We start from the raw sequence: 24,833 nt of genomic DNA, 5'->3' as shown, positions 1-24,833 counted from the left end.
GTTATTCTTATATGCATTTGCAGTCTGTACTCAACGCTTTATGCACACAGGGCACGCACGCGCGCCCGCTCCCGGGCCCCGCCCACCGCCGGACGCCATTTCCGGCTGCACGCACGCCGGCGGCGCGGGCGCGGCTGGCACCTCCCTGGCCCCGCCCCCGGCCCCGCCCTCCGCCCCGCCCCGCCCTGTGCCGGCCGCGGGGGCGGGGGCGGTGCCGATAAACACCGCCACGTGCGGCGGGGCGGGGGCGGGGCCAGCCCCGCGCTTCCGGCAACACGCCGCCCCGCCGCCGCATAAATAGCGCGGAGCGGCGCTGCGCCCGCAGCTCCGCCGCCGCGGTACCGGCCGCGTCGCTGCGTTCCGCTCCGCTTCCCCTCACCCTCCCCTCCCGGCCTTGGGTCCCGCTCCCGACTTTGGTCCCGCTCCGTCGCGCCGCCATGCCGTTCCTGGGGCAGGACTGGCGCTCCCCCGGGCAGAGCTGGGTGAAGACGGCCGACGGCTGGACGCGCTTCCTCGACGAGAAGAGCGGCGGCTATGTCGGCGACATCAGCAGGTACCGGCGGCGGCTCGCTCCCGCTGCTGCCCCCGCCCCGGCGGCGCCGCCAGGGGGCGCCGCGGTGGCGGCGGGGCCGGTGCGGGCGGCGGTAAGATGGAGGGCGGTGAGGTGGGCGGCCGAGGGGCCGCTGTCGGCGGCGGGGCGGGTCGCTGAGGCGGAGGGGATCGGCGGCTTCCCCCGGGCCTGCCGTAACCCCAAACGGGGCTTCCTCAGCGCCGGCGGGGTCCCGGGGGCGCCTGGGCACGGAGGCGGCTGCCCCTCCCGAGGCGGTCGCGCCGTCCCTGCGGCTGTGGGGTGGAAAAGCGAGGAAAAGGTGGAAACGGCCGCGGCCTGGGCGATGGGGAGCATCGCCGAGCGTCTCCTGGGGGGCCCTGGAGGTGTCCCCCCGCTCCTCCGCCTCCCAAAACAACCCTTCCTCCGGCTTCCCGGCTCTCCGAAGCCATAAATCTTCCCCAGACTATGAGTAATGTGCCTGACGTGCTGCTTGACTAATCTGGCTGCAAAACATCAACAAAACCCCCAAGATGGTGAAGCACCACGGAGCTGCGTTGCTGCAGGCAGGAAGCCTTTGCAGCAGCGTGGGTGTAATGGTCTCTGGCCAGATCGCTCCTGTCAAAAGTGAACTTTTCTCACAGAGCTGCATCTTGTTTTCAGCTGTGCACAGTCAGGTTTGGGTTTGGGACCGGGCTGAGCGGTGGGTTGGGAATGTCCATGACAAAGGGACTTGGAGCGAACAGGGATTTGCTGTGAACGACTGAAATGTTGCTGTGTATCAGGTTTATGTAGCAGGTCTGTATCTCTTGCCCTTTTTTATGCAAGCTGTAAATAAAAATCAAGTTTAGAATCCAAAGCATCTGATTTCTAAATAGGTAGAAAAATGTCTGGCTGGTGGTAGTGTGATTGTGTTGGGAATACTGAGTTTGGCATGGGTTTATACATCCCTTTTCCCATTAAAAAGCGAGGGGGTGATATGCTGGCCCTGGACTGAGGTCCTTGCAGTGCCAGGTCCTGATGCCTGACTGTTCAACCTGTCAAGATGCCTTGGAGAAGTCTGTGGAAACCTGGCAGTATGTAAACAGGGGAATAATCTGCCTCCCATACTGGAATTTATCCACTGCTGTTGTTATGAAGGTTTCGGCTTACAGAGTCATTCAGTAGGAAGTCAACAGTCAAGGGTGTCCTGTTGACATGTAAGATTTAAAGCAGATCTGTCTTGTGCTCTTGGGCTTGGATTCTGCCACTGCATGGGGCATGTTAACCTGGCCCATTATTGATTTTTGTGCAACCCTGATAAAATATGAACTTGAACATCTCAAAACCGCTTCTCTCTTACTGCCATACTTTGTTCTTGGGTTTTGGTCCCCCCAGCAGAAAGCTGCATGGATGGGAGAAATGCGCAGCTGAGGTGTTCTGCTCTCAGGTTTAGGTTCTTCTGAGCCAGCTCCAGCTGGTAGAAGTGTCTGCTTCTCTGTGCTGTTGTTGCTGTGAATGCTGTCCACCTGTGTTGCTGCTCCTCTTCCCTCTGCAGTGTGGTGGTGGAGCCCATAGGAGTGGTGCCTTCCCTGCAGCCATGGTGCCCTGTGAGGGGGGACTTGGAGCAGGAAGGGGGAGCTGAGGCTTGTGGTGTTGGCTGGGGGAGGTTTCCTCCACCGCTGGGGCTGCGTGCAGGTACCAAACCAGAACACCCATCTGGACCCTGCTGGAAGAGGTCCAGGTTCCTCATGGGGCTGAAATTCTGACTTGGTAATTTGATTTCTGCACATGCTGATGGTGTGGCTGTGCTGCCAGACAGCAAACCTCCCTCTCCTGGCTGTGGGCCTGGGCTGGTGATCCTGTCTATGAGCAGGGGGAAACAAGGAGCCTTGTCCCACAGGTTTCATCCTTTGCAGGAGCCTGTGCTGGATAGCTGTTGGAGGTGTGAGTCATATGATGCTCGTGTTATTTTTTGAGGCTAAACAGTGTAAATGCAAGGTCTGTAGAGGAAGCAGCCTGGCTGTGTAAGGGTCCTCATGGCTGTTGTAGAGGAAGCTTGCCCAGTGCTGTAAGCAGCAGCACGTTTCAGTGCCTGCCAGAGCTCCGGGGGTGTCCTAGACCAGTGCTGCCACAGCAGCCAAGAGGTGCAGTGAGGTGCCCGGGACCCTTCTTTAAATTCAGACCTGCAGATAGGCATCTCCCATCCCTTGCAAGCTGCTAGAGCAGTGGGGGTGGCTCTCTTTTGTTCTCCTGGGTACATCACCTGTCTCCTCACCAGCACCTGTGAGGCATCCATGCAGCTCTGGGCAGCATGCTGTGTGCAGGGGGGCCTCTGAGAGCTCTTGGTGGGTGCTGCCTTCCCCTGCTGCCCCCAGGGATCTGCGCCACAGCCCCGTGGCTGCCCAGGGGCTTCTCAGTTTCACATTGCTGCTTGCATCTGCTGATTTGCAGGTCTGCAGAATGTGGAGATGTTGATGTACAGCCTCTTTATAGATAGTCTTTCATTGCCCTTGAAGAAAATAAGGGGTTATAGCTCCCTTCACTAATAATATAGTTACAGCAGAGCTCCAGTGAATACAGAAGATGGGCAGTCTTGGACAAGAGATGCTAGCAGCTAATTTGTACAGTCACTACTATGTGGGGTTTGGAAAACCACAAGCTAAGTCTGAACCTCAGCTGAGCTTTTCCTATAAGCTTGAAAGAATGTTTTGCAGGGACTCTTTTCTTAATAAATATTTCGAGTACATATGTGTATGTTCTCATATGTCTAAATATGTCCTTCTGTAGAAGTCTGACTGGCTCAGAGGAACCTACCACCTACAGTAGGAGGATATGGTGTTACTTAAAGATAGAAACAGGTTAAAGGGAGGAAAAGAATAGTGCCCAGCAGTGTCCCAGCACTAACTGTGCAATCTGTATTACCTGTTCCTGTCTGTTATCTCAGCTAGCACAGAAATGAGGCACCAGAGGCTTCTTTAAAAATATCATTACTGTACATGAAAACTGCATGCAGGCTTCTTGAGAGCAGCCTGCAAGGAGGCAGCTTTGGTGCTCATGATGAAAACCTGTGTGTTTTCTCTCCTTGCAGGAAACAGTGTTCAGCAAACTGCAGAAATAAACAGAATCCTTGTTTTGTGTCATTCACAGCTTTTGTAAAAAGGATGATCACAACAAAGAGAATCTCTTCAACAGTCTGAACTATGATGTTGCTGCCAAGAAGAGAAAAAAAGACCTGCTGAATAACAAAGCCAAGATTCAATGTAAGATGTCTATTTGGGCTTTTTTAAAATAAAAGTTGCTGCAGGAGAACAGAAAACACTTCATATCTATGTCTTTTGCACAGTGCATGAGGAGTCTTCCAGAGTGTCTCAAAGGGCTTTGTGCCCATGTTTGACCTAAGTAGAGAACTTGGATACGGTTTAACATGAAGATTTATGCCCCTGTTAGTAATCCCTGCTCTGAGTTGTGCTTGTTGTGTTCAAATTTTTGTCATTTGTGTTTGTCAGAAGGAGGGTAATTTTTTCCTATGGTACATTCAAATGAACCAGTTCCAGGTTTTTTTCCCCCTGTAGACTTCCTTCTGCACAACAGGCTAAATTTATTCTTCCTTCCATATGCATGTTGAGTACTAATCTACATTACTGGAGGCTACAAGCCTGAATGTGAGCTTTGATCCTATCTCTGTGCGCAGAGTGCATGAAAAATTAAACAAGACTTCAGCTTGCTCAAAACAATGGAAGGTTTGAAATCTTTCTGTACATGCAGCGAGCAGCCGGGCTCTCAGATGGCACACTGTGGGAGGACTTGGGGGAGCCTGCAGGGACAGCAAGGTCTGCGTTGGTCTGATTGCAAGATAGGTACTGGAATTAGATGTGAAGGCTACAGATGTAAACATACACAGAGGAAATGACTTACAATTCCCACACTACTATTAGCTCATTGTGTATCCCCCAGGATTTCAGAATCTGATGCCAAAATCTGGCCCCTCTGTGCATTTGGTTCTCTGAACAAACAAATGTTACCATGACATTTTTTGGCTGGATTCTGCTGTGACCTACAGCAGAAAAGGGCCTGATGCAGGGGCTGTATGCCTGTAACTAAGACTGGGATTGTCCTTGTGCTCACAGTACCACGCAGGAGTACATCACTGCATCCTTTAGGTGGAAAAAGACTCCAGGAGCATACTATTTCCTTTAAGGAAAGGAGTCTAGCAGGATGGGGAGAATTTTTCTCACACTAGCTGTTGAATTGCCAGTGTGTGGTGGAAGAAGGGTCAAAAGCCCATGTGAGAATGGGCTGGGAGAAGGATTGAGCAGCATAACTGCTGTTACAGGAAGGACTTCTGCAAACTGAGTTAGCAGCATGCGGTGGGTACAGGGAAGCTATTTTGAGGAGTGGATGGGACAACTCCCATTTCTGAGGGAAGGGAGGGGCAATTAGAAATAGGAAAATTTTGGTCCCAAATAAGTTTTTCTTTTTTAGCAAGTTAGCTGCAAGCACAAGCATGCTGCTCTGAGCCTGACCTCACTGCTAAAAGGTCTCTCCCACATGCCTGGTGTCTCATGACATTTTTGTTCAAATTTGACATTCAATCCCAAGCCTGTAACCAAGGTAATGAATAGTTAATAAAATCAATAACAACAAAACCTGGCTGTTGGCCACACTTACTGTCTGGGACCAAAGAAGAGGAGGTGGTATGGTATATCTGAGGCTGGCAGATTAAACATTTACAGTCTTGAGCTGTCACTGAAACAGAAGCCCTTTCTAAGGCTCAGGGCTGCTGTCTGAAATGAAGCAATACGGAAACAAAGCAGTTCAGCAAGTTACTAGTTTTCATTACATCACCAAGTACGGTGGTGTAAACACAAAATAACTTCATTTGCACTAAAAGGGCAGTAAGTGTTGCGAGCAGAACAGAGATCCAGCCCTCTGAGCTGAAGTTTAACTGAGCAAAATGTGTCTTTGTCCAAACAGATTTCCACCAGGAGAAGTGGATCTATGTTCACAAAGGGAGCACAAAAGAGGTGAGTGCTGTAGGTTCTTTGTTCCCTTTTCTACTGTTTTTTCCAAGCGGTGGAAGATCCTGTGCTGATATAATCAGCAGAAGCTCTTAAGAGATAAGTGGAAGATTTGGCTTGTGGTTGGAATTTCAGTAATGATTTTAAGCCCCAATCAGGGAGCCAGTGCTTGCTGTACAAGGCCCTGTACATGTGTTTAAAATATGACTTGTTTGCTTCCCTCTGTTTAAAAAAAAAAAAGCCATTTGCAGACCAAGCCATAATACTGTTCTTGGCTTTCACCCAGTACAGTCCTAACATGGAAAATCATTGGAATTCATCACAACAGCTCGCTTGCGCTCATGGAGAGAAGCGGCCGTATGAGACCGCTCTGAACTCGCACTGTATATTGAACCTCAGGAATGTGTGGCTCACTCTCACCCATAAATTCATGGGTCATGAGCAGAGCTCAGGTCACTTTTGGGAAACTACCATAATCTACATCGGCCATGCTCACTCTTGACGTCAGTAAGTGTGACTCTGTGGGAGACAGGCCTGCCTCCTCTGGCCATGAGCTGGTCCCATGGTTTGTACCCGTTAGCTTGCTAAATTGAGTTGCCCTGGGTCATGTCTTCCTGGTGCTGTCTGGACTCGTGTCTGCCAAAACATGACCCAGACTATTTTTCTTCTCAGCGCCATGGTTACTGCACCTTGGGAGAAGCCTTCAACCGACTTGACTTCTCCAGTGCTATCCTGGACTCCAGGCGATTCAACTATGTTGTGAGGGTGAGTGAAAGGCCAAGGTTTATTTTGCTGTGATGGTGGTGGAGGCTCTGAACTGAGCACCAGTTGGGTGATGGGAAGCGCTGGCAAAAAAGAGATGTCCAAGCATGCAAGTGGGGGTGTTGGGCTTTGCTGCATGAAGTAATTGATGGAAGTTATGTGGATAGATGCCCAAAACCTCCTTTTCAGATCTGTTAAAACAGAGAGGGAAGGGGGGAGGTGGTGGCAATGTAGAAGATGGGCTGTCCTTAGCCTAGCATTCCTACTACTTTTCAGTTGTGAAATTCACTTCTAAAAACCAGAAAACTTGGCTTCTAATTCCAGAGTTCTCTGTTCAGCTTCTAAATATGATTCCTGTATTCCCAAAAAGAGCATGGGCTCTCTGCAGAGGCCACAGAGCAGTGGGGACCTCTTTGTACAGGAGGCTCCAGCTCCATGAGGGCTGTGGAGCTTTGTCTCCTTTGAAATGGTACAGGAGAGACTCTGGGGAGCTGGGTGTTTTGGGAATGAGAGGATGGGCTGAACCTCTTGGAGGCACTGATCTTAACCTCTCTGTTAAGGATCATGGTTGCTCTTAATCCTGTGTGACTGGTGGAGGTTTCGGTGGTTAGTCCTGACGCTGTTAGTTGGTATGACGAGTCATCAGCCCCAAGTTCCCCATGCTCTGGCTTTGCACAACACATCAGTGTCTCTTTTGGCTCTGGGTGGCTGGGGGGGAGCTACTGTCCTGGGGGCTGTATGTTTATGTGTATGTGATCTGCAGATTGATCTCAAATTTCAGAATGCTCATCAAGGTTTGGAATTCAATAAGCTTAAAAAAAAAAATCTGTTATTAACTTAGGCTGTTTGTAAACAGCTCCTTTTCATATCTCATCAGCAGTTGATCACTGGTGAGGCACCAGCTGTTCAGGTTTTAGGTTCTGGAGCAAACAGCATTGGTATTGCTTTTCCTTTGCTGAGTCAAATGTCATGAAAAGTATCTAAGGAAGAAGTGATCTGAGCAAGTTCACCTTGGTTTGGTCACCTGTTATCTAGGTGATGAGCCTGTGAAAACCTCTGTCACCCTGGGGAAAGGGTACAGGCATTGGGGGTGATTACCCACCTGCTGTGCAGGAAGAGCACTGGCAATCACTTGGATGTCCCACTGCAGGGGTGGTGGCAGGGAGTGGGGATGCTGGTGGAGGCAAAGCAGGATACAAGTCTATGGAAACTCAGGCTGTCCTGGCTCTGCTGGTCCCGGGACAACTTGTTTTCCTGCTTGTACGGAAAAGGTGATCACCAGCACTGAGGTACTCGGTGTTTTCTGATACTGGATATATACACACAGCCACGTCATCTTGAGGGGGATTATTGTGGAAGGAACAGTTCATGCCAAGGCTATAACCTGTTAGTCAAATATAAAGGAGGAAAATAAAATAAAACTCGTATTTGGTGCTCCAGAGATCCCTTAGGCAGACTTTCTGTCTTACAACAACAAAGAACTCCAAAGACCTCTGCTAAGCATGGCCTCAAGTCGTGCTGTGCCACGTGATGGGCTTCTGCTTCTCAGCCCTATGTGATGGGTGTCTTGTGTGGGACTGCAATGACTGAGCGCAAGTCCCATTAAATTTTTTGAAGAGCAAAACTCAAATTTCAGTGAAGTTGGTGTGGTCTGGTGGGGAGGCTCAGGCTGACCTTTTTCCCCCTTTTTCCCATGAGGACTTCATAAAAGCATCCCAAATCTGCTGTGTATCCAAAATAGCAGTGTTCCACACAGAAGTCAGCATGTGTCCTTGTTTCTACAAATTACCTCTTCTGAGCTTTTAAGAGTAGTTTTCCCCCTGGCAGTTTTAAGGATGCAGCACTACTGAGAAGTATGAAACTTTCTGATTGAGGCTGACTTGTGGTTTGGCAGATTAAAGAAGATATTAAACCTGGTACCATGGATCAAATATAAAACTGACTTCTTAAAATGAAGGGCTTGTATCGGCCAAGTCTCTGGTGGATAGTAGCTCATAAAATGCCTTATGTGCCAGATTTACTCATGAAAAGCTCTGCCTAGATGTGGATCTTGTTTATGGTCCTTTGCAAATCGCAGGCCTCCTAGAGCACGCAGATGAGCAATCTGTCACATGGAAAATGCCTTGAACATTGGCAGGCAAAACACTTTTCCCTTCCCTCCTGCTCCTTGTTCTCTGTAGTTCCACCCATTGCTCAGGGTATCTGATTAACGTCACACTACTTAGTTCATCAAACAAATGCTTTCCAAGGAGGGAAATTTAGAGTTGAAGGCTGGGGGAGAATATGAGGGTGACTGTAGGGGAAGAAAGGAGAGGAACAGCTGCAGGCTTGGGATTCTGCTGGCTACACCTGAACTTGCCCTGTAGAGAAATAAGCTACATCACTGCTGATAGCAAAATGGGCTTTCAGGCTGAACATCAGCTTGCCTTTCTCAGAGTATTCCTTTCTGAGTTTCTCTGAAGTTAAGTGCTACAGTGTTTTCAGTGCCGATTTTTTTTGTCATACAGAAGTGTCTGCTTCTTAAGATATACCCAAACTAAGTTCTTGGAGTTCCTAATGGTGCACTGATAAAATGGGCACCTCCTTCAAAGTGAGGTGGAGGTGTGAGCTGCAAGAAGCTTGGCAGGTCTTTTTCATGGGCAAATACCATCAGCTGTAGCCAGTGAGTTCATGTAACTGAAGCGGAAGAAATTTTCCTCCAACATCAATCTTATCTTGACAGTCTGCTGATATAGTGCTGGAAGCGCTAAGTATAGGTATTGGTGCCATGACTTGGTCCTTGCTGATCTTTTAAACTATAGCATCTGCCTACATGTTATAGGACAATGTTCTATTTAAAGCTAGTAAGGAAATGTGTGACCCAGAGGACCCAAGCTGTTCTTGGTCTTGAAGCAGTCATGGTTTCCCAGGTCTTACAGATTTAATGAAAAAACTGGAAGTGTTCTCTAAGCATAAATAATATGAGCAGAGACAAAAGTGCCTGCAGCACAGAAATTGTTGGTTCTCCTTCGGGAACACTCTGTTCAGATGACAGTGAGGTTTTGCAGGCTGCTTCCTTGAGAAAGATTTGTCATATGATGGTTGTGTAGTAATGTCTCAAGGGAAGGTGCTGTTTCTGATCATAAAAGCTTAGGTCGGGTTAAGTTGCATGGGCACAGCTCTTCTGGAATAACATGATCTAGATAGCGTGCAGCCTGCTAAAGTAGTCTCTTAAATTTGTTTCTTAAGTTTTTATAGCAGTTAGCTCCAGGAGTCCTGGATTTATGCTGTGCTGAAAGAATATCAGCTTGATGCCGTCTCGTGGAGATCTGTCAGCACCTGCACTGTAAATCATTATAACTCGCCTTGCTCTTGCTCTACCTCCCAGCTGAAAGCCAATCTGACATTTCAGCCATAGAAAGTGAAAGGCTGTGAGAGCAAGGGGGGGCTGGAGGAGGAATTTTTCATTGCAATACATTGCTCTAAGCAGTCCAGATGTGAGGAGCCACATCCCCAACCAGGAGGAGCTTATAGATCCCCACAAGGCGCAGTCCAGCTTCCCTGTGGCTGGTTTGGGGTATTCAAAGGGGGATTTACACTTTAGTAGTTTGAGACTTGTGATTTTAATCGTTACAAAGCATTTCCCTTTTTGAGGCAAGGTTACATGTTCCTGCTCAGTGCAGCAGGCCTGCTGAGGATTTTTGGCTCTGTGTGCTGTAAGCCCCTAGCTGTGGGTTATTTGGAGTATGGATTGCCCACACACCCCGTTGTTGAACCGAGACAGTAGCAGAAGTGCCATCTGGCTGTAGCAGGTCTAAGCAATGTTGTGCACAGCAGTCACGGGTGCAGGGCAGCATGCTTTCGTGGCCCTGGAACAGGGGCCCTTGTTCCCTGCCACATGGCACTGTTTTGCTTGCTGTTTTCATTGTGCTTATGGGAGGAGGACCTGCTCTGCTCCCAGAGCCAAGTGGCTCATTGCACCAATGGCTTTAGACCAACTGCTAGTGAGGTTTGAGCAGGAGCCCCATCACACTCCTGCAGAAGTGAGCAGGTTATTGCCCTGCTGTGGAAGATGCTGCCTCCTGCCAGCTTTGCAAAGGCTCTGGAATGGCTAACTGCATCTCTTGCCTTTTCTTCATGGCTCTTGCAGACCCCTGAGAGCAAACAAAATAGGGGCAAGGCAGTAAGAAGGATTTTCTGGGGAAGCTAACAGATCACCTTTTTCAACTTCTGAGGAGTTGAAAGAGTGAATTGAGATCTAATGCCCTGTTTTCCGGAGGTGATGCAGGCTTCCCAGCCTCAGTTAAAATTGGCTGGAATGCAATCACTTAGTGTTTTTGAAAGCAGGCCTTTTAAAATTGCTCTTAACCTTTTCCTGTGCACTCTCTCCTACCATCTATCCCTCTCAGTTGAGTGTGGGCTGGGCTTAATGCAACTGCATCATAACACATGCTTGCAGCTCTCCAGCCTTTTTACCCTACTCAGCATTCATCAGTCTGCTTTTAGTCTGTATTATGCAAGTGGCAACACTGATTTATTTTTTTTATAATGCTGTAGACCGCAATTTGGCAGTCAATTAACTGAGACCATACTCTGGGTCTGTGCCAACACTAAAAGACCCTCAATGCACTGGAGCATGTGGGGTACAGATGAACTGTGTTGCTTACCTATTTTTTGTGTATTATATGAGCACAGAGGAATAAAAAAATATTTTTTGATTTGGAGGGCTAGCCAGTCACTTCAGCCAGCAGTCCCTGGGGAGCAGAGTAGTCCTAGAAGTATTCACAACATAGTTTTCATATGGAATTTCATCCTGTGTTTATTGCTGCAGGGGAAGAGAGGTGGCACATGGTATCTGAGCTGGTTCGCTGCACATAAATTGAACCTTGATAAACATAGACAAGGCAAATTTGAATCTGTTCCTTTGGCTAAATTAATTTTGTACCAATTTAGTGTTCTTCAAGGAACTGAGATTTTTATCCTTGTTCCTCTTAAAGAATGGCCCTGGTGTCTAGCTCTTATGGTATTGCATTAAGTGATGCTTATCACTGGGTGCATTTTGGCGTTTTCAGTAACCGGCACAACATTGCTAACACCCAGCCTGGAGGAAGCCGTCTCTGTGCCAGTTCCAGAATGGTGCAATCTGGAGACAGCAGTTGTTTATGCACAGAAGAGCTGATCTGGGTGCATGTGTGGCTAATGTACAGATGGAGTCTGGCAAGTTGATTGCTCTAAGCAAAGGTCTGAAGGCTAAATAGTTTGGTGTAAGCAGAGTATTACATACTACTTTGGGACACTGATTTTTTTCTTCCTCCAGTATTTCATAATATTAAGACCTTTAAAACTTTCCAAACATCTTGCAGACTGCCTTGTTTTTAAGAGTATCTAGTCCTTGTGGTCTTGGCTTTGCTGATATAGCAAGAAGATCCACTGATGTCTCTGCACCAAATACTACCTAACTCTCCCGCATCTCTTGTTTCCCCCAAATGAACCAAGAAAACAGGCAGCCTGCCCTTCACAGGAGTTAGCGCAGGTCTTTTTTCATCTTGTTTTCTTTCAGTCATGCAAGGTGCAAGATATTAATAGAATGTAAACTCAAAGCCATCTGATGATGGTGTTGGCCTGGAAATTAAACGGAAGAAGATATCGGTCACTCAAGGCGACTTCACTGCTCCTAACTGGCAGTCACATGCCAGTGTCTGAGATGAGCAGAGCAGGCAAATGACTGTAGTAATACCTCTCCCTGAGCTCCCCGCTTTGTGGCAAGCTACCGGTGACTTTTGGATACATTCCTGTCATTCTTATAGCAGGGCAAACAGTTCAGCTCATGACTTATCAGGTCTTGTCAAAAGCCATCTTAGTTACTTGACACAAGTAGTTGCACTTTCTCTGGGCTCTCTGCGGTGCCAGCAATGGGATACCATAGCTGCGGATGATAAAGGATTAATAAGCTAGTCATGCGGTAATGTGTTGATTGATTTGTAGCATAAAAGGTTTTTCCTTTCCTTTCTAAATTAAAACAGAAGGCTATGTACATCCAAAACAAATGGACTGACACGTGGACAGTCTGTGTATTTATATAATGCTGGGGGAAGGGAGGAAGGCTTGGAAGATCACAGGCCACATGTTCTGTGGAGCATGATCCATAGGAAACTTCCACAGCTGTTCTTGTGGTGGTAGAGGGCTGGGGAGGAGAGGGCATCTTCCCTGTGGGAAATGTTTCCTCTAGCAACTGCAGGCCAAATTCAGCATTTGGCTTGTGATCAGTGATGGGAAGCAAATCCTAATTGAAAGTAAAAGCAAGATTTCTATTAGGGGAGGTAACAAGTAAACAGGACAAACAGGGAAAGGTGGTTTGGTGTTGCAGCTGTGAGAGCTGAACAGAGAGGAGGGAAACCTTGGGGGAATAGGGGTTTGTTGGGGGGGAGGATTTGGTTTTAATATAGTGCTTAACCTTTCTGTCATGGCAACAGCACTCTGACAAAACCCATGCGACCCAGGAGTTTGACGTAAATTGTGGAGTCTGATTCTCATTAATGCCCCATCAATAATATCCCCATCCAAACAGGCATTTGCTTGTGTTCCCTAATGACACTGCTTGTTTATGCCCCAGTGAAGGACGGTGACGTTGGCTGTTCGTTGTTCCCTCGGTTTGAATAGAGGCTGTCAGTCCGAGCACTGCTCTGTAGTTTCTATGCATCTCTGAACCACAAAATCAAGTTTTTTTTTTTCCCCCTGAAGAACATCAGAATGCCTTCCCTCACCCCCCGTTTCGATGTGAGTTTAATTATTTGGCCTCTGCTCTCTTCCCCCTTTGCATTAGTTTGCTCTGTTGTTCTGTCTCTCTTATTTTCAAGCAGCAAACAAGTCTCTGGACTGTTTTGCTGTGTCATGTGACTAGGAGTCAAGATTAGAAGGGTATCTGTGCTCTAAGGCTTGCAACTTCTATTTTTATCCACAGCTGTTGGAGCTGATAGCGAAGTCTCAGCTGACGTCACTGAGTGGCATTGCCCAGAAAAACTACATGAACATTTTAGAAAAAGTGGTACAGAAAGGTAAGAAATGGAAACAGTGAGGGGGAGGAGGAGGATTCTGATTTAATCTGGTGTGCTCTGTGTGAACCACATCCTTGAGTACAGTCAGGCAATGCGAGACGGGTGAAGAGGGGCACCACTGCTTATTTTTTAGTAGTGCAGTTCCACTTTTTTTCCCCTCGGTGAAGGACTGGAGGGGGAAGTGAGAAGAAATGTCTGTATTTTGGTAGGTATCTGAGAGGCAATTCCTCCTTCTCCAACTTTTCTTGCTACCACCCCTTCTGCATCCTACTAAGTCCTATTTTTGACTGCAGAAGAGATAGCTGCTCCTGCCCCCAGCCTGACACATCTGCAGTCTCTGCTGCTGCCTTGTCGCTAGTTTGCTGTATCATCAAGTGTACCCACTGCTCCAGAGGGAAGGAAGGCTTGAGGGCTGCCTTCACCTGCTGGGGGGCTGAACTGTGGTTGAGATGTGCAACTTCCCTCCCTGATGCTTTTGCTCTGGCTGAAGTCTGGGAATTGAGAGTGCCCTGTTAGTGTGTGTATACATAATGAGAAAGGAGATCCTGAGCTGTCTACCTGCCCACCAGCTGGGGTAGATGGGGAAGAGGTGCACAGAGATAACCTCTCGCACATATCAGAGGGGAAAGCTGGCTGGTTGCCAGTGGCTGGAAATGGGAAGTGCTGCAGAATGGGCAGATACCTCATCTGCTTATCCTGGGAGGATGTCTTTCTATCTGCTGTCTAACCTGCTGTGTCTGGCTAGTGTTTAAGTGCTTTCCTTTGAAAAGAAAAGGGCAGGCTGGCTCTCTTGGCCTGTGATGTTATAGCAGATGGCTTGACTTGCCTGAGAAACATGTAGATTCAGAAAAGGATTTGGGCAGTTCCCATTGTTAACCTTTCCTGTTCCTTCAAAGTCCTTGAAGATCAGCAGAACATCAGGCTAATACGGGAATTGCTGCAGACCCTCTACACATCCCTCTGCACATTAGTTCAACGGGTCGGCAAGTCTGTTCTGGTTGGAAACATCAACATGTGGGTGCACAGGATGGAGAGTATTCTCCACTGGCAGCAGCAACTGAACAACATTCAGATCACCCGGGTAAGCTAAAAATAATGTGGCTTCTTCATGAAACCTTCTCACATAGCAGCTCTCATTTGGGTGACTGCATCCTGCTGTTCTCCCAGTGCAAGCACAGTGCTGGGGAAGGACCTGGAGTTGCCAAAAGTGGATGCATTCCTAGCATTACTTGTGTCTTTTGACTCAAACTCAGTGTACACAACCTAGGATCATGCTTGCTGTTACTGGTCACAGACCATGGTTTGACTCCTTAATGGCCACGAAGCGCTGTGTGAACAGAGCTGGGCAGGAAACAATCTTCCTCTCTTGAGAGTATTCAGAGATTAGGCCTCAGTATGAAAAGTCAACTCAGTCTTTCTCAAAGTGAGAAATTGCCTTTAAAACTTGTTTATCAGATAGTTGAGGTTTTTAGATTTGTTTAATCTGTCAATTAAATGCAAATTGGCAAATAGCTGCATAACTTCATGCTTCCTGGCTGAAAATACCAATGATTCTTCCAGTAGTCTGGAGCTGCCCGTTCCAGCCGGACGAGTCCTGCTTTCACAACATCTGTGTTTTCAACAGCGTCTGTGGGGATGGGAAAGATGTATTAGTTGACAAATTCCTAACCTTGCTTTACATGGGAATCAAATCTGAACTTGTTCCACTTCACAGAATCACAGAAGGGTTGAGGTTGGAAGGGACTTTTGGAGGTCCACCTCCCCTGCTCAAGCAGGGACACCTACAGCCAGTTGCCCAGAACCATGTCTAGACTTACTTTTTTCCACCTCAAATGGATACTTGCTCCACAGAAATGCTAAAGCTTTCCCCCAGTGCTGACCTCTGTGTTGGTGTGCCCCTTGTAGGACTTTTCTGCAGTGAACTGGACTGTGAAATTCCCACTTGGGCAGACCATGGCATGGCCTAAGGGAATATAAAAAGCACCTTTTTCCCTGGTGGGTCAACTAGAGAGGCATTTGCAGAGGATTAAGCGAAGGGCCTGCTTTCATCATTTTACATGGCTGTGTTCTCTGGAAACACCAGGAAACAATTTCCAGTCCTTCAGAGTAATGCAGGCAGCAGGACACAGGAGAAGATGAACTTTGGGAGGTCCCAGGGAGTTTGAAGAGCTGCAAAAGCAACTGTGCCTTATCTGATGGTGGTCTCTGTCCCTCCTGGTGTCCAGCTCTTGGGATGGGCTGCAGCTCCCTTTGCCTGGCAGGAGAAGCACTGGCCTTACTGTGGGATGGCGGCTGGGGCACAGCAGGTCTGTAAGCTGGGGAGCTGCCCTGTGCCTGGGCACTGCCAGGGCCAGCTCCACCTATGCATCTGCTGCCCTGAGTGCACCACAGGTCAGGACCTACTATCTGCTGCTCAACTGGGTAGTAACAATGGGGGTTTTTTCCCCCCTATACTTTAGGCACTCGTAAAAACCCCAGATGAGCATTTCAAACAACTCTGTATTCAGACAGAAGTGCCTCAAAATATTGCTTGTGAATGGAACTGCCTTTTATGTATACTTACTTCTGCATAGGTTTACAGACACTTTTCTAAAATAAATAAAATAGATGTTGAGTTTGTGGAAGAAGAAATATTTCACACCACTGAAGATGACTTCAGGTCAAGCTAGAACAAAATCAGCTGAGTTTAAAGGAAGGAAGAATAAGTGCAGCTCTGTGCAGCCAGTTTCTTACAGTGCATGAAGTGCTTCTGGTGTTTCTGGAGGTGGGGGAATGTCTTGCAACAGCCAAGACCTCAACCTTCTAATAAAAAAAAAATCCCACTTGCAAAATACTGTGTGTGCTAGAGCTACTTTAAAAAAACTCTGTCCAGAAAGTGACAGCATACTGATCTGCTGTGATCTAATCTGTTTTTTCTCAAAACAAAGTAGTGTTTGAAAAGGCCTGGAAAGGAGGACTGAGGGAAAAGAAGTAGCGGATGAGTCTTTGGCCCTCACTCAGAATACCTGTAAGGATTTGCTTGAGTCACACTGGTTTCTTCAGAAATAAGACATAAGCATAAGATTTGGGGTTTTTTGACCAAGGTGCCTCTGAGCTTAGTCTTGCCTGTTGTGCCCTAGCAAAGCTTATATGTAGAAGGTGTAGGTGCACTGTAGAAGTACAGAAGAGTGCAAAAGACAGGCTGGCAAGGGAGGCTGGCAGCAGGAGGTGATCCAAGGCTCCAGTGCATTCTTCCTACCCCAAAATATGACCTCAGTTTGTACTGACAGGCAGGGATGCCAAGTCTGGATTTGTGGATTGTACCAAGGAAGCATATACACGTAACCAGGCAGTGTGCTTGCAGCTTAACCCTCAGCATGCAGCATTAAAGCTGTCATAGGAAGAAAGACCCTCTGGAGATGGCAGAGACAGTTCACTCCTAGAGGGGTTGCTTCAGGCCTGTCTTTCTGGTGGAGATGGCCAAAAATGATGCATTTGGTTGAAAAGCTGTGGTCTTTGCAGGTGCTGGGCAGTGCTGCCTGGTCTGGGCAGGCTGGTCACTGGGGCACAGAAGGGAAGGTAGGAGCTGTTTGTGTACAGACATACTTGTGCCTGTGGAGTTTCATATGCAACGGGATGGCTGGAGATGGGACTGTATGATTAAAAGCAGCCTCATGCAGTGTTCCCCTGCTGATGGTGGTCTGTGTGCTTCTTGTTTGAAACGGTTAATAGCTCTGCCAATTGAAAGATGGGTGCTGTGACTCTGTGACTTAAAATAGCAGCATCTCTGTGCAGGGTAAATGATAAACTTGGCACATCTGTCTAACATTGTTTCTTCATTGGGGCCCAATCCTAAAAGCTGCTGTTTGCCTTAATAAGGCTGTGGCTGGTTTTGCAGCAGCCGGAGCCCAGGTTGTGGTCCTTGCTGATGGCTGGCTCCCATGTGTGCTTTGGACTGCCCCTGAGTACAGGACTCACTGATCTATTCTGGTCAACTTGTCCCAGAGCTACGCTGCCATGTGGAGTTGCAAAACAGTCCTGCACCCTGTGTAGATCAGGTGAAGGTATGGGGGTGAAGGTGGCTTTTGGCTCTTTAGGCTAGGATGTGCTTTGGTGTGGCTGAACAGCCTGGAAGACCATGGCTGCAGCTGATGGGAAAGGGGCAGGTCCTTCAAGTGTTCACAGAGGAAACGCTAGCCCTGCCAACAGTGACCTGGGAAGCCATGCAGGCTGAATCCTGTGGGTACTCATCAGCCACTGCTGCGGTTACAGCAGGGTCCTGTGATGACATAAGCTAAAACAAGTCAGAAGAGCATGAGATTCCTGGCAATGTGTGTAACAGGAGGTTGAACTTGAGGAGTAGTGCCAATGTCCCTCATGGTGGAGAGACCTGGACGGTTAATAGCTGATACACAACGTAGCCAGTGTCCTGCTGTAGCAAAAGCTGGTGGTGGTGCTTCTGGGAGCATAGTCTCATGAGTATGGATGTGGGATGGATGAGAAGGGGAGGAGGAGGAGGAGGCGGGTTGGACTGCAATTCTGTTTCTAACTACTGTAGTACAAATACATGTCCCCTTCCTTGAGGATATCTCAAACTGTTGTGGGGCAGAAGGTCAAATGTCTCTCTGTAAAATGCTTCCTTATTCAGAGGGAACTGCTGCTTATTCTCTATGTGAAGAGCAATGCTTAAAAAGCAGCAACTCTACTGCAAGCTTGAATTGCTTGGGTTTTTTGCTTCCTGTGGACTCAATTTTGTCTGTTTCTTCCAGCCTGCCTTTAAAGGAACCACTTTCACAGACCTGCCGTTGTGTTTACAATTGAACATCATGCAGCGACTGAGTGATGGGAGAGACCTGGTTAGCCTCGGTCAGGTGGCTCCTGACCTGCAAGTGCTCAGCGAAGACCGGCTGCTGTGGAAGAAACTCTGCCAGTATCACTTTACGGACAGACAGGTACAAGAAGGGATGCAAACTGCCATCAGTTGTTTGTTATAACCCACTAGCAAGTGAACACACACGTGTAGGACAGTCTTATTGACTATCTCTTGGATCTAAGGGCTGTGCTGCAAGCTGATAATACAGGCTGACACGAAAATGGCTGTGAAGATGACTTATGTAGAGGGTTTTGCATGCCACAGCAATGATTCCTGAAATAGGAGCCTGAGGAATTAATCATATGGTGAACTTCTTCAACCCTAATCCAGGTGGTAACAACTGCAAGTCATGCAGTTGCTCCTCGCCCCACGTGTGCGGGGAAAGCGTGCAGGCAAGCTCCAGCAATCATCCCAATGTCCCAGGGACTGACGCCCTTGCAGAGAATCTGTGTGGATGTGGTCCATGAGCGATGAGTCGTACTCTCTCGCCCTTTAGAGCAAGAAATCCCCTCTGAGCTGTTTCGTGAGTGACAGGATGGTATGTGGAAAACAGCCCTGCTGCTACGTATGTTGTACCTGTGTAAACATCTTCGGCCTTTTGCAGGCTGGTAATCATCTGGAATCTTCTAAACTTAAAAACAAAGAAACAAAAATCCCTCTCTTTGTTTATGGGTGAACGTCTGGGATGTTTATACCAGAACTCTGCACTTCAGGGACCACGTGCCAGATTTCTCTGCTGACTTGGCTTTATTTGCTCGCTCTGGATCTGACTTTGGAAGTGACCGGGGAAGTTATTTCTATTAACAAGTAAATTCAAATCCAATCTCTGCAACTAATGAACTCTGAAAGAAAGATGAGTGTCTCCAAAGCTAATGTGACAAATCACTGACTGAGTCAATGAAAAAGCAAAATACTTTAACTTCTGAAACTGTTAAATGCAACTATACTCACTGTCCTGCCACCCAGAAATAGTGGCTAAAGTAGTATAAAATAGCTCCCAGGATTGATTTCAGGCTTTCATACAGTAGTATTCATGAAATGGGGATAGACCCCAGTGATGGTATTGGGTGAGGCTGTTGCCATCAGGAAGCTGGTTATAGCTGGATATTCAGAGCAGGAGCTTTCTTGGTGTTACAAGAGAACTGTAATGGGACTGCAAGGATGACACTTACGCAAGGAAGAGGAGAACAATGTGAGTTGAAGAGGCAAAAACCCCATTATTAGATGTGCTACAATTTGATACTCCTTTCTTTCAGATTCGCAAACGGCTAATCTTATCTGACAAGGGACAGCTGGATTGGAAAAAGATGTACTTCAAGCTCATAAGGTGTTACCCACGGAAGGAGCAGTATGGTGACACGCTGCAGCTGTGCAGGCACTGCCACATCCTCTCCTGGAAGGTATGAAGTGTTGGTGGGACAAAATCAATTTGGGGCATGAGCCACAGGGCACTCAGTGCTTCCTCTCATTGCAGCTGGTTTAGGGTGCTGCAGTTCATTTGCCTGCATAAGCTAGTGTTTTCCTTTATCTTAATACTCCCTCAACTATTAAGACCCTTTCTGCTCTGTGCTTCAAAGGTCCTATCTTCTCTATGTTGAACAAGAGTGGTGGCCATCAAGGCCAGAGGGCACGGAGGTGGGCATACTGTAGGGCTGCCTGCAGTAGATCACCTTAACACTGCCAGCAACTACTGCCACCCATTACATGGAGGTGGAGGTCTTGGCAGCAGGATTAGCTAGAACGAGAGCTGGTGGCTACAAAACAGCCCAGGACAAAAATCTGCTGGCCACTGTGCTGATCCACGGCATGCCTCTGGAGTTAAACTCCCATAGCTGATGGTAGGCTGCAGCCTCTCCTCCCTCAGAAGAGGGGGAAAGAACGAATTGGATCTTTGCTGGTTTTATTTCCCCTGACTTGCCAGTAGCCCCTAAAATCTGAAGCCTAGTTCCAAGCTGTCTGCTTTGGCGAGAGTAGAAATATTATTCTGGGCTCCGCTCTATTTGCAAGCGGGCCGTCTGGCAGAGGGGCAGCGTGAAGTTGGCTGATGCTCTGGCACCCTTTCCACAGTCTCTCTAAATGGAGTTGTTTTCTCCTTTCCCAGGGTACTGATCACCCTTGCACAGCCAACAACCCAGAGACTTGCTCCACCTCTCTTTCGCCACAAGACTTTATCAACTTGTTCAGGTTCTGAACTTGGGTCACCGCAGCTTTCGCGATTCTTACGGGACACTTTATGCCACTGAGCTTGGACACTGCATTTGTAAATAGTGTAAATATTCATGTTTGTTCGAAGCTCCTGAGTCAAGGAACAAGAGGATTTCAGAGATGGAAGGTGAAATTGCTCCCTGATGTGCAGCACTTAAGGAATACAGACTTCCGTAAGACTGGTGTATAAATGCAGCATGTTGTACAGAGTCCCTTTTTTTATGATCAGAGTACAAGATACAGGGCAAAAAACTTCATTTTTTGTTCTTAGAAGTTAAAAATGAATTTGCCCCGCAACCATTTGAGAACTCTTTTGGTTTGTTTCTAATAGAGAGAAAGCAATATGAGGCTAGGACTGTTGAACTGTTTCTCCATCTGGTTTTATTTAGCATACATATTTATAAATATGACATTTTAAAAATATTTATGAAAAATATCCCTGTGACAAGTTTAATAATACTTTTATGTTTTAAAAAGGACACATTCTGAAATACTTAGGATAGAATTCTAGCCTACTTGCAGAAGAGAATCGCACCATACCACTTTCTACCTCTAATAGATTGAGTACCTTTCAAACAAAAATCCAGTGTACAATGTGAACTTTTGTATTTTGTACAATGATTTAAAGGGAAATGTTTGTGATAGTAAGCATCTTTTCTTGTATTAATGCTTACCTCTTTACATTAGTTTTCTTGCTCTACTCAGTGCTTGAATGCCTAGATAATAGGCACCATATAAATACCTAAGACTTTACTCCATCCTCTTAATTTGTTGGTTTTATGAAAGACTAAGCAAAAGGGAAAAGAGAAGCCACAAGAATGAAGATTGTCTAAAAGGGAGGAAGTTCTATTATAGAGAAACAAAGGACAGGATTTAATCTCACAACGTAAACTTGTATCAACTCCACTAGGTTAATTGCACTGGTTGAAATTCTAAGTGAGGTTAGAATCTGGTTCCTCAAGCCCATGTTTTCCTAGTTTTCCAACATATACACTGCTCTGTATTTCCACTGCTGTTGAGTGATTTCAATCATCTTGGAGCTGGTAAAATGTAGGGAGAACTGGGCTGTTGAACATAGTGAAAAGATGCAGTTTTTAGTCACTGGAAGACTGGCAGCATCAAGTTTAATTTCAGACCACTGGACTTCAGGGTGATGAGCAAGACAGCATGAAGAAATAGGTCGGCGTTTTCCTAAAAACAGCAGTCAGGACTGGGGTAAACAAGGGATTTCCAACATGGCACTTGACATCTTCAGTTATTTCTCTGTGCCAAGGAAATGGCAAAGACCCAGCCTAGTCCCTTCCGCTTCCAGTGCTGACCTTCTTTATGGGATCTTCTAATGCTAGCCTAGAGCTAAATTTGCAGTCCTATGGAGCAAGAGGTCAAACTCCTAACTTCACTGTGGCCATGATTTAGCTCAGCGTCTCCTCTGCTGCATCAATATTTCACTTTTCTCTATAGTGGAGCTAGAAGAATCCAGCTCCTATATAACAATTTGAAAACCTGCAGTGGAAAGTTTTTGCTGTTTGCCAGTAGACTTCCTGTATAGCACTTTCTCTGTGCATGATATAAGCAGGATGCCTTGGAAGGGTGAGTATTTAGTGGGTTGTGTGTGACTATATACAAAGAATTGTGAGGAAGAGGAGTACTCAGGACAATTCAGGAAGAACTACTTGAGCTAATTATTGTTAAATATTCTGTTCCTTTTTTTTACATTTTTATAACTGACTTTCAATGCTTTTCTGCAGCTGTTTATATTTTTTAAAAAATTGACAGTATTTGCATTTTTGCAAACTAAATCACTTTGCATGCTCTTGTAAGAGACACAAAAAGGGAAAAAAGCCGCCTCTAGATGGAGCGGGGAGGAAGCCTGGGAAGGAGAAAATCAGGAAAATGATGACAAGAACTGCCCTTCTCCTGTTGTCCAACAGCAAACCCAAGTTTTTGCTCTTCCAGAGAGCTCTGGAAGCCTGTGCCACCCTTAGCCATCGCCCAGAGCTTGGCACTCACCAGAGATGAGGAGAAAACCCATGCAGGATAGGGAGCTTTATCTTGGTGTTGATGCTGTATCCATCAGTGTGACTGCTGGTGGAAAGCATAAGCCTGCTGGTTGTATTCCTGTCAACTGAAAGTGATTTAAAAGCTGTTACCTTGGGAAAATGGACTTGTGCTTGTTTGGGGGGGATGTTTGTGAGTGAGGGAGGCCAGTTTCTGTTTTCTTTCCCGCATTGATGGCAGCGAGTAGACGAGGCTGAAATCTGGCTTGGTGAATGAGAATGTTAAGGACAGAAACCCGCAAGTGAAGCATTGCCACTGTATTTGGAGATTCTTTGTAGTTCCTTTTTCTAGCAGTGAGAGGACCTGTGCCCTGGCATCTTCTGTTTCCAGCTCTGACTTGGGGTTGGTTTGTTTTGTAGACTTGCCTCTGCCACCCATAGTGAGCCAACCTGTTGTGATGTGGAGGCAATGGTATTTTGGTATGAAATGCCGGGGGGAGTCTGCCTAGTCTGAGTCTGTGCTTGGCAGATGACACTTATCCACTGTGAGATTGTGACACTGGGTGAATTTTAAGTTCAGGTTTTAATCTGGCCTAGTGCATTCCCTGCACAGCAAGACAGAAAATCCCAGTGTTCACCTGCGATTTGGGAATGTCTTCGCTCTAGCCATTGCCTCTATCAGCCCTTCACTGGCCTTGAGCAAAGAGTGTATTCTGTGTCCTCTGCCCAGAGAGCATGGGTCATGCTGACAACATACTTAATGTGCAGCTGAGGCTCCTATTTATAAAACTTACTTCAATTAGTGTTTTTTTTTATTTCTTAGAACTGTGTAGATCTCAAAGGGTCAAAGTGCTGAAGATGATTTGTTAATACATACGGACACTTGTGTGTTGCCTGGGCAGGGTCCTGGGATATTGCTGTCAGTGTCCAAAGCAGCAGAAAACCAAGCAACTGCTGTACTGGAGAACAAAACAGACTAAACAAAAAGAAACAGAATAAGCCTCATTCAGTTAGTGCCTCAGTCATTACCCTCCTGCTACAGCAATAAGACCTTGATCTCTTTGGGAGACTCATTCTTTCACAAGTGGCTGGTACAGGGAGATATTATGGTGAATTCAGTACTCTTGTACTGTAATTAAAATGAAATGCTGTTGTATCCAGATACCTTAGTCTAACCACTTATAAACAAAGTGATCAGTATCTTGCTCTCACACAAAAAGAACCTCTTTATTTTATGACAATTGTGGCAAAGCTGTTGTGAAGGGAAAACAGGCTTCTACTTGTATTTTGGAAATAGAATGTTCTTTTCAAACAGCATTTCACTTTCCAGTTAATTGATGCATTCCCATTAGACATGCATCAGTTCTTATACTAGGAAACGAGAGGTTTTTGCTCCCTTTGGGGTTTTCTCCTGCCAGCATATCCAGAGACATCTCATTGTCTTCAGAGGATGTGTTAACCAGTGCAACAGTGTAGAACATGGTGCTGCGAAGAGGAAAAATAGATCTGTGCAGGGGAGGAGGCTTAGGAAGGGAGAGATGCTGGATATGTTTGTTTCAGCTTTCTAGAAGAGGCAGGTATTTGGAGTTTGTTTTAATGTGATACCCACTTCAAGAGGCACAATTTCAGCTGTACATACCTTAAGCCGTTTATACTAACTATGGTATGGTAAAGTTTGATCATAAAAATGTGTGCACCTCCTCTTATATTGTTTGGGTTTCTTTAATTGTGGGAGTTTCTAGATCTTTTTGTTTTGTAAAGTGATTAGGAAAACTTGTATTGCTCTGAAGACATTGCTTTGTATGTAAACATTTAATTGCACCCTATCACTTTCTGTATATGGGAATATCTTTTTTTATTCTTTTTCTTTGCCACCAGGTTTTGAACTGTTTGTGTTCCCATTTCTGTTTGACTTATTCCTGCGAAGCTATCCCCTTCTAGAACATATGCAGGTACTAAAACAGCTTTTCCTGCCCAGAAAATTCCTTGGCCCTTAGTAGCTAAAATTTGATTTAGAGCAGGAACATTTCAAATTCTGTTATGTAGCTAATAAATCAGATGTGTTGTTTCACGTTTATCTCCCACTTGGTACAGTAAACCAGCATTGTCCTCTGTGGTTGTTCTTACAAACCCATTGCACAGCTTCCCCGTAGATCAGCACTTTGCCAAAAAGACATAGCTTTAAATTAAAATGCCACTCTTCCTGGCTGGCCTGTTTGCAAAAACATAGACCCCATGGAGCTGATGGCTGATCAGTTTGTTAAAGACTCCGTGTTACACAGTTTGGGACTCTGGTGTTCTGCTCGTGCTGCTTTTCTCAGCTCATTGCTTATAATGATGCTTGTTAAAGGCTCTGAAGATGTGGCCAGCCATCCACGCAGCTGTCAGCGTGTGGCTGTTGGGCTGCGTGAGTGGCTTTACTGGCACCCGATTTCT

At 46.6% G+C, this 24,833-nt stretch overlaps 1 protein-coding gene across 5 annotated transcripts; it reads left to right on the top strand.

Moving 5' to 3' along the window:
- Nucleotides 1-356: 356 nt before the first annotated feature.
- Nucleotides 357-22,296, top strand: FBXO32 (F-box protein 32). 5 transcript variants are annotated; one of them, XR_012830869.1, is made up of 9 exons: nt 357-553; nt 3,677-3,789; nt 5,504-5,553; nt 6,220-6,312; nt 13,250-13,343; nt 14,240-14,424; nt 18,092-18,274; nt 18,526-18,733; nt 19,452-19,487. XR_012830869.1 is itself a non-coding variant. In XM_075706427.1 (9 exons), exons 1-9 carry the CDS (start codon nt 438-440, stop codon nt 20,384-20,386), a joined length of 1,068 nt encoding a protein of 355 aa, XP_075562542.1. In that variant the 5' UTR covers nt 362-437; the 3' UTR covers nt 20,387-22,296. The 5 variants fall into 5 exon arrangements, 3 of the variants coding, with proteins under 3 accessions (XP_075562543.1, XP_075562545.1, XP_075562542.1); XR_012830870.1 differs by lacking the exon at nt 18,526-18,733 and adding an exon at nt 18,800-19,002 and having other exon boundaries at nt 358-553; nt 19,452-19,491; XM_075706427.1 differs by lacking the exon at nt 18,526-18,733 and adding an exon at nt 20,297-22,296 and having other exon boundaries at nt 362-553; nt 19,452-19,595.
- Nucleotides 22,297-24,833: the final 2,537 nt, after the last annotated feature.

Source organism: Pelecanus crispus, chromosome 2 (genome assembly GCF_030463565.1).
Source record: "Pelecanus crispus isolate bPelCri1 chromosome 2, bPelCri1.pri, whole genome shotgun sequence".
Lineage (NCBI taxonomy): Eukaryota > Metazoa > Chordata > Aves > Pelecaniformes > Pelecanidae > Pelecanus > Pelecanus crispus.
Note: the sequence above shows the minus strand (reverse complement) of the source record. Positions and strands in the feature narration are given on the sequence as shown.

Coding starts and splice junctions, on each gene's coding strand:
- FBXO32 (XM_075706427.1), top strand. CDS start 438: ATGCCGTTCCTGGGGCAGGACTGGCGCTCCCCCGGGCAGAGCTGGGTG. Junction 6,313..13,249: donor GATTCAACTATGTTGTGAGG/GTGAGTGAAAGG, acceptor TTTTATCCACAG/CTGTTGGAGCTGATAGCGAA. Junction 14,425..18,091: donor ACAACATTCAGATCACCCGG/GTAAGCTAAAAA, acceptor TGTTTCTTCCAG/CCTGCCTTTAAAGGAACCAC.